The sequence below is a fragment of the Ovis canadensis genome, chromosome 8 (assembly GCF_042477335.2).
Source record: "Ovis canadensis isolate MfBH-ARS-UI-01 breed Bighorn chromosome 8, ARS-UI_OviCan_v2, whole genome shotgun sequence".
In the NCBI taxonomy this organism is placed as follows: domain Eukaryota; kingdom Metazoa; phylum Chordata; class Mammalia; order Artiodactyla; family Bovidae; genus Ovis; species Ovis canadensis.
Window position 1 is genome coordinate 51,252,375 of NC_091252.1, and position 12,050 is coordinate 51,264,424.

A 12,050-nucleotide genomic window follows, 5' to 3' on the forward strand; every position below is an offset into this window, starting at 1 on the left:
AAGAGATTAATAACAATAAAATAGAACAATTACAACAATATACTGTAATAAACATTATGTGAATGTGGTCTCTCTTTCTGAAAATATCTTGCTGTTAGAATTTAATGCCTTTTCCATCTTATCTAAGTACTTACATGCACGGTGGCTGTAACTTTTGCAGTTTGAGGCATGACAGCAAAACTAGCATAAATTTCTTTTTCCTCCTTCATGATTTCATGCATGGGGAATTTGTTCTTACATTAGATCTTAGTAACCTCAGCATGCAATTTATTTCCTTATTAAATTAAGAACTGTCTTTTCATTTAAAGCAAGCACTTCATGGCTTTTTTTCAGCATACCTGGATTGCCAGCATCACTACTATTGCACTTTGTGGCCATTATTAACTGAAATAAAGGTTTCTTGAACACAAGCACTGTGATACAGCAACAGTCTGATCTGGTAACTGAGATGGTTATTAAGTGACTACTGGGCAGGATGCTCTGGACAAAGAGATGATTCATGTCATGGAACAGGTGCAGAGAGGTTTCATCACACTACTCAGAACAGTACACAATGGAAAACTTAAGGAACTTTTATTGCTGGTATTTTCCAGTTAATATTTTCAGACTTCACATTTTTGACCTTGGGTAACTACAACCATGAAAAGTGAAACCATGGAAGGAGAATGGAGGTACTAACGCACTACACTCTTCCTGTGCTTCGGTTTAATTTAAAGCATTGTAGCTTCAGTTATAGACCAAAAGGCCTTGAGATCTTACCAGGCATGATGGTCTTCTTGCAGTGAAAGCACTTGGAAGAGCACTCATTAGAATAGCACTCCGAGCACAGCAGGCGCTCATCCTTGGCAGCAAAAGGCTTTTCCACCAAAGAGTGATTGCATTTGGTGCAATTAAAGCATCCTTCATGCCAGTGCCGGCCTTTGTAACAAAGATCCTTCGAGACAGTGAATAAAAGTTAATTAAGTGTGTTTGTGATCAAATAGGCCATTTTGTAAGACAACGCTAAACACTCTGGGGCTCTGGTGCTAGTAGGTTGTGCTGTTAGCTTGAGGGCATGATGTTATTGATACTACTACCTGGAGAGAGGAGACTCTCTGCGGCAATTAGGAGCTAGAGCCTGCTTCCTTGTTTGGTCACAAAAGACAGAAGAAAAATAAGGGACTCTCCTATTTCTTCCAATTTCCTGAGATGATTTTTATTTTTAGATGATAACATCCTATTACTGTTTAAGATTTAAGTAAACAAAATCTCAACACTACTTACCTAAAGCAAAGATTTAAAAAAGAGAGAAAATATACAACAATATGCATTCTGGTAGGCATGGGCTATATGTATGAGAGGTGTCAGGGCACAGTGTCTTTAATGAATATGAAACTGATTCAAAGTTAGGAAATAAAGGTTTTTGAATCTTTATACTTCCAATTGTTCATACAGTTCATCATTTATACTCTTGTCATTCTAGAAAAAACACTTTAGCTGTGTAACTTTGGTCAAATAACTTCTTTAATCTTTAGCATCCTAGACTGTCTCCTAAGATCACTGTAAGGATTAAAGCATGTGTTATGTTTCACAGTGCTGAGCATAGTGCCTTGAACATCAACTTGATTGATGATAGCTTTGAAAATCCTTATATCTAGTAGCAGAGCATTAGATTATTAAAGAAAAATAGGAATCGTAACACATTTTTTTCTGCTGATCATATGCAATAATTCTGTGAATTAAACCTACCTTGGAACCTGATTCAATTGGTTCTTTGCACTCCTCACAATAGTTAGAAAAGATACGATCGTAACAAGAAACACAGTATGGATTGTCATCCTTTAGTACATATTTCTTCCCAAGAAGTGATGCCATGCAGTATTGGCAATAAAATTGAGCAGTTGTCATTTTGCCTTAATCCTGTGAATAGAAAAATAATTCACATACATAAAGGCAAATTTTTGATAAATTATAAAGCCTCAATATAGCATGAGTCAAGCACTTGAATGGATTTATATCTTCTTATATGAACACCCACCAGTTTAGGAAATATGCTGTAGTCATGGTGACACGTGGAGGGATTTAGGAAAGGCTACTCTCCCATCTTGGCAGTTCCTGTGTATTTTGCTAGCAAAACACATCAAGCCAGCAGCCGGAGTGTGGAAAAACATCTTGTATTCATCATTCACTAATGTGGAATTCAATGAGAAAGTGATATTTGTTGAAATAGGATGGTTTCACCTCAAGGATATAAATATGAACTGTTGATAGAGCTTTCACTAACTGTCATCACTTACTAGCTTGTTGTAGAGATCTGGAGGTGGAGTTCCATGGAAATGTCTTTTTTTTTTTTTTTTTCTAACTGAAATAGAAATTACTAATCAAGTACATTGTCATTTTCTATGCCATCCTTTTATTTCCCAAATCTCTGGGCTTCCCAGGTGGTGCTAGTGGTAAAGAACCTGCCTGCCAATGCAGGAGACTTAAGAGATGCAGGTTTGATTTCTGCACATTAGTTAGTTCTAAGGTCCCTTGAGACATCCTTCTTACCTCTGGCTTCACCCTCCCCAACTACACTGTTGTACCTGCCATTGAGCAAGATGTAGACATGCAGTCAAAACCATCAGTGGTAGAAAAGAGCTATATGCTTCTTAAAGTTTTAGGGCTAAACTAACATGTACACAGAAGGAAAAATAGCAGCATTTTATAAAATGAAAAATACAAGCCAAGGTTAAGAGAAGAATTATAGTTATTTTGTAAATTAAGGAAAACCATTAAACAAAATACATGGATTTCAGAAGATTTGTGTTCAGTTGTTCAGTCGTGTCTGACTTTTTGCAACCCCATGAACTGCAGCATGCCAAACATCCCTGTCCTTCACCGTCTCCCAGAGTTGCTCAAATTCATGTCCATTGAGTCAGTGATGCCATCCATCCATTTCATCCTCTGTCATTTCCTTCTCCTCCTGCCTTCTATCTTTCCCAGCATCAGGGTCTTTTCCAGTGAGTTAGATCTTCACATCAGGTGGTCAAAGAATTGAAGCTTCAGTTTCAACCTCAGTCCTTCTAATGAATATTCAGGGTTGATTTCCTTTAGGATTGATTAGTTTGATCACCTTGCTGTCCAAGGGACTTTCAAGAGTCTTCTCCAGTACCACGGTTCAAAGGCATCAATTCTTCGGCACTCAGCCTTTATTTTTAATTTATTGTCCAACTCTCACATCCATACATGACTACTGGAGAAACCATAGGTTTGACTATACAGACCTTTGTTGGCAAATTATTATGTCTCTGCTTTTTAATACACTGTCTAGGTTTGTCATGCTTTTCTCCAAAGAGCAAGCATCTTTTGATTTCATGGCTGCAGTCACTGTCCACAGTGATATTGGAGTTCAAGAAAATAAAGTCTGTCATTGTTTCCATTGTTTCCCCATCTATTTGCCATGAAGTGATGGGACTGGATGCCATGATCTTAGTTTTCTGCAGGGTTGAGTTTTAAGCCAGTTTTTTCACTCTCCTCTTTCACCTTCATCAAGAGGCTCTTTTAATTCTTCTTTGTTTTCTGCCATAAGGTGGTGTCATCTGTGTATCTGAGGTTATTGATATTTCTCCTAGAAATCTTGATTCTAGCTTAGTGATTCATCCAGCTCAGTGTTTCTCATGATGTACTCTGCATATAAGTTAAATAAGCAGGGTGACAATATACAGCCTTGACATGAAAAGTGAAAGTGTTCCACTCTGTTGTTCCATGTCTGGTTCTAACTGTTGCTGCTTGACCTGCATATAGGTTTCTCAGGAGACAGGTAAGGTGCTCTCTTATTCCTATCTCTAAGAATTTTCTGCAGTTTGTTGTGATCCACACAAAGGCTTTAGCATAGTCAATGAAGCAGAAGTAGATGTTTCTCTGGAATTTTCTTGCTTTTTCTATGATCCAACAGATGTTGGCAATTAATTAGGATTAAACACGAGTTTTTTGTTGTCACCAAAAGCAGTACCACTGATTTTCTTGGAAAATAGATATATTATGAACTACAGATACTTTCTAATTCTCCATCTCAGAAATGTGTTATTTTTTTTTCAATTTTAGCAAAATGAGAAAATCCACTATTGTGATGCTTTTTTACAGAACTTTTAGTGCTAGTTTTTATTTACTCTATTTAAATTGCATTCCCACAAGTTTGCCTTCTTTCATTTTAATGGTAGCATTTTAAGCTGAGTGTCTTGCTAAATGTACTCTGCCATTAAGTCTGTATATAGTAGATCTTCAGTAACAGAGAAAAGACAGGATTTGGAACATGTGTGTCTTTTCCAAGGAAGGACGAAAATTCAGACTAGAAGTTACCAATGGAACATGCCAAAATTATCTGCGAAGAATATTGAATCCCCTATTTGCTTAATTCCACAGAAATATCCCTTTTAAGCAAATACTACACACACTAAAAGGATTGCTGAAGGCTTGGAAACAGGAGGAAATAAATGTGAGTCCCTTGAAAGATTTTAAAACTCAAATTTTGTTCATGTTTACAGTGATCAAGTGTTTTATCTCTTAATAGTGAAATAAAATACATACTTTTAACTTTCATCACTTCGTATGGAAAATGCCATTTTCATTAGTCATATACTTCTTTAGTCTTAGATGTGTATAATAGCACCATGAAGCATAGCCTCTCAGAACTTAGAAACTCCCAGGCTACTTCCATTTTGTGAGGCTTTTGCTAAGTCATTTCAGTTGTGTCCGACTCTGTGCGACCCCATAGACGGCAGCCCACCAGGCTCCCCCGTCCCTGGGATTCTCCAGGCAAGAACACTGGAGTGGGTTGCCATTTCCTTCTCCAATGCATGAAAGGGAAAAGTGAAAGTGAAGTCACTCAGTCGTGTCCAACCCTCAGCGACCCCATGGACTGCAGCCCGCCAGGCTCCTCCGTCCATGGGATTTTCCAGGCAAGAGTACTGCAGTGGGGTGCCATTGCCTTCCCTGTGTGAGGCTTTTAGTATATTATAAAATGAAGAAACAACCAAAGGGATCACAAAATTGGCAGATTTTCAAGTTTTTATTTTAAACCACATTTTAAATTCAATAATACCTGTACCTCATTTGGTGATCAGTTGTCTAAATATAAAATCTAAATCTCTAAATATTTTATAAATACCAATATAGAAGTATATCAATGAATATAAGTACTTATCTAAATGTAAGTACAGGAAGATATGGTTCTACCCCATCTCCATTATAATTACATAATAAGTCTTGCTCCATAAAAATTCTTAACAAAATGGACCATATTTTCCCCAGTTTCTTTTAAAAGAGAAAGTACATCCTGTTTCACCTGTTTTTTAAAAGCAATGTCAGGAAGCTGGGGAGGGTGAAAGAGTCAGTCCATTATCTCAAAACTGTATAATTTTGCATTTTATAGAAGCATACAGTGGGAGGAGGCATTTGGTCCAGGTCAATGTGTATTGAAATATCTACTCAGTAATAGCTGAACTCTCTGCTCTCAAGAAGTCTGGATCCTCTTACCTCTTACGTTGGTAATCGGTTCAGTTCAGTTCAGTCGCTCAGTCATGTCCGACTCCTTGTGACCCCATGAATCGCAGCACGCCAGGCCTCCCTGTCCATCACCAACTCCCCGAGTTCACTCAAACTCACATCCATCATAACAGTGAATATAATTTGAGATAGAGCAAACTGAATGTTCACTCTCTTATTCTTGGTTGGGAAAAATACACTAAGAAATTCAGTGCTCATTTTTATGAAGTCTGTCATTTAATTATGGTATAGGAATACATCCACGTAGAGTTTTCTTAAACAGGAGTGTTACAACCATATAGAATATGATACACATTCCACTAGAACCATAGAATTCTTCATGACTTTAGAAAGGAGTGAGGAGCAACAGCATAGGAAGACCTTTCTAGGAAGATTTTAAGGAAGTTAAACTTTTGCAAATCTGTTAGGAAGGAAGGAAGGGAACAAGGATTTTGATTAACAAAGGAAGGAGAAAAGACAATGAGAGAAGGCATGGGATTACATCCAAAGCTGGGAAATGGTAAGTCTTGCCAACAAATTTTCACCTAGGTATATTCAGGATAAAAGAAGACCTTCCAACTAAAGCTATTTGAGTAACAGAACGGAACATGGAACAACAGACTGGTTCCAAATAGGAAAAGGAGTACATCAAGGCTGTATATTGTCACCCTGCTTATTTAACTTCTATGCAGAATACATCATGAGAAACACTGGGCTGGAGGAAGCACAAGCTGGAATATCAAGATTGCCAGGAGAAATATCAATAACCTCAGATATGCAGATGATACCACCCTTATGGCAGAAAGTGAGGATGAACTAAAGAGCCTCTTGATGAAAGAGGAGAGTGAAAAAGTTGGCTTAAAGCTCAACATTCAGAAAACTAAGATCATGGCATCCGGTCCCATCACTTCATGGGAAATAGATGGTAAAACAGTGGAAACAGTGGCTGACTTTATTTTTGGGGGCTCAAAAATCACTGCAGATGGTGACTGCAGCCATGAAATTAAAATATGCTTACTCCTTGGAAGAAGAGTTAAAAAGCAGAGACATTACTTTGCCAACAAAGGTCTGTCTAGTCAAGGCTATGGTTTTTCCAGTGGTCATGTATGGATGTGAGAGTTGGACTATAAAGAAAGCTGAGCGGGGAAGAATTGATGCTTTTGAACTGTGGTGTTGGAGAAGACTCTTGAGAGTCCCTTGGACTGCAAGGAGATCCAACCAATCCATCCTAAAGGAGATCAGTACTGTGCATTCATTGGAAGGACTGATTTTGAAGCTGAAACTCCAATACTTTGTCCACCTTATGTGAAGAGCTGACTCATTGGAAAAGACCCTAATGCTGGGAAAGATTGAGGGCAGGAGAAGGAGATGACAGAGGATGAGATGGTTGGATAGCATCACCGACTTAATGGACATGGGTTTGGGTGGACTCCGGGAGTTGGTGATGGACAGGGAGGCCTGGCGTGCTGCGGTTCATGGGGTCGCAAAGAGTCGGACATGACTGAGCAACTGAACTGAACCTTAAATACAAACAGTTCTAAATGGGGTTGCTGCTGCTACTGCTGCTAAGTAGCTTCAGTCGTGTCCGACTCTGTGCAACCCCATAGACGGCAGCCCACCAGGTTCCCCCATCCCTGGGATTCTCCAGGCAAGAACACTGGAGTGGGTTGCCATTTCCTTCTCCAATGCATGAAAGTGAAAAGTGAAAGTGAAGTTACTCAGTCGTGTCCAACTCTTAGTGACACCATGGACTGCAGCCCACCAGGCTCCTCGGTCCATGGGATTTTCCAGGCAAGAGTACTGGAGTGGGGTGCCATTGCCTTCTCCAAATGGGGTTGGGGGTAGGCAAAAATTCAAGAGTATGAATTTTTCCAGTTGGGTCACATTTTACTGCCTTATTCTCTCCTAAACATAATTCTGTACTTTTTTTTTTTTTTGCCTGTTTTCCTCCTCTTTATCCCTTTCATTAATATTTCTGAATAATCAGGGAATAATTTGTACCCATAGTTCAGTTCAGTTGCTCAGTTGTGTCCAACTCTTTGTGATCCCATGAACCGCAGCACGCCAGGCCTCCCTGTCCAGCACCAACTCCCAGAGTCCAACCAAACCCAGTGTGCCATGTACACCTGCACTATGCATTAGCCAGACCAGCCCAGTGGCAGAAATACCTGCTCAACCACGAAGACCAGTTTTTATTTTTTCTTGTGCCAATAATGTAACTCCTTAGAAGACGACATTTCTTTCTCAGTCCCATAAAGGGTCATGCTCACCCTCTTACATGGAAACATCTTTGATGAACTTTACATACAATGCTGATATATCATTTCCCTTAAAGACAACAATTGGTGCAGAACAGACTGGTCCGATGACCTGGGAGATACTGGGGTGCACCGATTGTAAGTTCTTAGCTTAAATACTTACTTATGACCTTATTAATGTTACTGCGTTGCATTCTGCCTGTCTAACAAGATTGTTTCCTGCATTACCAGATGTGTGACTGAACCTCTGATAAAATTAATAATGATTCAGTTCATTTCAGTCACTCAGTCGTGTCCAACTTTGTGACCCCATCCTTGTCCATCACCAACTCCCAGAGCTTATTAATACTCATGTTCATCGAGTTGGTGATGCCATCAACCATCTCATCCTACGTCGTCCCCTTCTCCTCCTGCCTTCAGTATTTCCCAGCATCAGGATCTTTTCCAATGAGTCAGCTCTTCACATGAGGTGGCCAAAATATTGGAGTTTCAGTTTCAACATCAGTCCTTCCAATGAACACCCAGGACTGACCTCCTTTAGGATGGACTGGTTGGATCTCCTTGCAGTCCAAGGGACTCTCAAGAGTCTTCTCCAACACCAGTTCAAAAGCATCAATTAAAAAGCCTTCTTTATAGTCCAACTGTCACATCCATACATGACCACTGGAAAAACCATAGCCTTGACTAGATGGACCTTTGTTGACAAAGTAATGTCTCTGTTTTTTTTTTAATATACTGTCTAGGTTGGTCATAACCCACAAGGACAGACTGAATGGCTTGTTTTCAGTCATTTTCTAACAGGTAAAACTACCATGTGATTCTTATCTCAGGAGCCCCCATCTGAGATTTAATTTGGCAAAGATATTTTAAAATGTTTGCTTCCAAATATTTAAAATCCTTGAACGGAGCTGATTTATGAGTCATAGGAAATCTTAATAGTAGATCCCAATTGGATAGCATTTAACTTTTCTAGGCATGAACTTAGAAATGTTAGTATCAATATCAATTAGACACTCATGTCAAGCTTTTCTGTGGGATAAGATATTCTTGTCAAACTTCTTTCAGAGTCATTCTGCAGTTACACAACAGTTTAAGTACCAAATGTTTATCACTGTATACTGAGGTTTTAGAAGATTGATTTAGAGCTACATTGATACACCAAAGAACCTATGAAGATAAGATAAATAGCTCAGAAGTTCGATGTCATGGATGGACTTGACTTTCTTCTTCCAATTCTCTGCTTTAAATTTTAGATTTTTGCCTAAAAGGATGTAAGTTTACGGTAATAGCTTTCATGGGTGAGAATGCTGTTGGATACATGTTTTTTTAAAACTGGGAATAATTTTGTGTCAAGTAATCTTATATGGTGAGTTAATGATTAGAAGGCAAATGCTGTGAGCAATATACTCACTTATATTTTTATTATGCTGAACAGAATTAATAAATTCACAAGAAGTATACTGCAGAGAACATCAAGCAGGAGAGAGGCAGGGACTTGAGGCCATGCAGGTCATCGTTAACATGACTGTGTTTGCAGGGCATCACGCACCATTCACTCATTCATTATATAAACAGGGAAACCTTTTTTATTTGCAAAGTAATCAGCTAGAAATCCGTGAAGGACGTAAAAATAGACTAGACTCAAATTCTATCCTCAGAGAGCTTATAATCTAGTAGAAAGAGTAAGGACATTTTATAACTAAACGAAAATTTGGAAGTGATAAGGAGAAATGAAAATTTATAATAATTTAGAGCAATGGTTCTTAAACATGATGCATATTAGAATTTTAAAAATTTCCCCCAAAGTGCACCTGTATCCCAAACCAATGAAATCAGAATTTCTTGGTGGGTAGAGAAGGAGAACAAATATCTTTAAGCTCCCAGGAAGTTCTAATGTCCAGTGAGAATAAAAAAAGCCCCAGTTAAGAAGAGGAAAGGGATTACTTTGGGCTTGGAAAAATTCAGGAACAACTTAGGGAAAATGGCATTTGAATGGATCATGTGGTAGGTATTATAGATTTGTTCTCCCAACCTGGTTCTTTCCCCCTCCTGGTTGGAGAGGTCAGGCAGCTAGAGATTTCTCCTGGAACCTCTTACAGCTAATATTCAGGATGCAAATTCAGCTGTTAACTCCAAACAGGTGTGTACATGGGCAGGCGGAAGCAAAGTGAAGGACATGTTCTGGCTGCTCTTGCTGCTGGGGGGCTGAGTCGTAGAGTGGTGTGTGGTTTCCACCATTCAGAATGCTTGGACTCAGGTTTTCAGGGGCCAGGGACTTGGTTTGGGGCTGTGAGAGACAGGTGTGGCAGTGGAACTGGTAGCAGCAGCAAGTTTCTGACCTCTGGATTACGGGGCAGACTTACATTGTTGGTGGGAATGCAAACTAGTACAGCCACTATGGAGAACAGTGGGGAGATTCCTTAAAAAACTGCAACTAGAACTGCCTTATGACCCAGCAATCCCACTGCTGGGCATACACACCGAGGAAACCAGAATTGAAAGAGACACGTGCACCCCAGTGTTCATCGCAGCACTGTTTACAATAGCCAGGACATGGAAGCAACCTAGATGTCCATCAGCAGATGAATGGATCAGAAAGCTGTGGTACATATACACAAGGGAGTATTACTCAGCCATTAAAAAGAATACATTTGAATCAGTTCTAATGAGGTGGATGAAACTGGAGCCGATTATACAGAGTGAAGAAAGCCAGAAAGAAAAACACCAATACAGTATACTAACGCATATATATGGAATTTAGGAAGATGGTAATGATAACCCTATATGTGAGACAGCAAAAGAGACAGAGATGTATAGAACAGTCTTTTGGACTCAGAGGGAGAGGGCGAGGGTGGGATGATTTGGGAGAATGGCATTGAAAACATGTATACTATCATGTAAGAAACGAATCGCTAGTCTAGGTTCGATACAGGATACAGGGGGCTGGTGCACTGGGATGACCCAGAGAGATGATATGGGGAGGGTGGTGGGAGGGGGGTTCAGGGTTGGGAACTCATGTACACCTGTGGCGGATTCATGTCAATGTATGCCAAAACCAATACAGTATTGTAAAAAAAAAACTAAAAATAAAGTTAATGAAAGACAAGGCCAAAAAAAAACCCCAAAAAACCCAAAATATTACTTTTCAGAGTAACAATAAATTGAGAAGTTACCTACTTCTCAACAGAAAAAATGGAAGGTAGATGATGGAAAAATAAAATGGCTGGAAAAAAAATGGAAGCCTACCTAGAAGTCTATACTTTATCTTTTGATAATAAAGGTGAAAAAAAAAAGATTTTTTCAGACAATCAGAAACTGAATATACCAATAGCACATCCTTATTAAAGTAAATACTTAACAGTATTCTTCATGGAGAAGAATATTGAGCTCAGACTGAAGCTCAGAGATAGATGGGTGAAAAACAACCAAAATTATAAATATGTAGATGAATCTGAATAAATATTAACATAGAGCAACTTTAAAGAATTTGAAAATTTAGGCAAAATGGAAAACTTCTAAGATAAGTAAAACATTAAAACTGAACAAGAAGAAATATAAAATTTCAACTGGTTGGTAACTATTAGAGAAACTGAATTTGAAATTAAAAGTCTACATACAAGGTAAAATATAAGTTCATGTGGCTTCTTCAGTGGATTTTACCAAGAAAGAAATAACAATAGTATTAGCAAACTATACCAAATAATTAAAAACAAAGACGTCCATTTAATTTTGAACCCATGAAAATTCTGATGATGTTGTCTTAGTCACTAAGTCATCTGACTCTCTCGTGATCCCATGGACTCTGGCCCACCAGGTTCTTCTGTCCACGCGATTTCCCAGACAAGAATACTAGAATGGGTTGCCATTTCCTTCTCTGAGGGATCTTCCCAACTCAGGGATTGAAACTCCATCTCCTGCATTGACAGGAAGATTTTTTTTTTTTTTAATCACTGAGCTATGAGGGAAGCCCAAAACTTTGATACCAAAATCTAAAAACATTATGAAAAAAATTTTTAGGCCAATCATACTCATAAAAATAAAATATTGCAGTAATTACAAGAAAGCACAGATAGTGACTGAATCCAGTGATATATAAAAAAGTTAATATGATGAGTTTATCCCAGGAATGGAGTTTTAGTTTAAAATTAAAAGAATCATTGTATTTTACCACATTTACCAGGTAAAAGAGAAAGCCGTATTCTTAGTAGATGCAAAAAGACTTTTGATAAAAAATTTTACTTCAATTCACAATTAAAAGCTTAGCAAACTAAGAGGAATTTTCTCAAT

General features: G+C 38.5%; 1 protein-coding gene across 1 annotated transcript in view; it reads right to left on the reverse strand.

Annotated features, from left to right (window-relative positions):
- FHL5 (four and a half LIM domains 5) overlaps nucleotides 1–12,050 on the reverse strand; it is a 61,591-nt gene that overhangs the window by 17,005 nt on the left and 32,536 nt on the right. The window contains exons 2-3 of the mRNA XM_069599245.1: nucleotides 1,729–1,899; nucleotides 760–934 (exon numbers count right to left, since the gene is read on the reverse strand). Coding sequence (XP_069455346.1) covers nucleotides 760–934; nucleotides 1,729–1,887 — 334 coding nt within the window. The 5' untranslated portion in view covers nucleotides 1,888–1,899. The remainder of the gene's footprint in view (nucleotides 1–759; nucleotides 935–1,728; nucleotides 1,900–12,050) is intronic.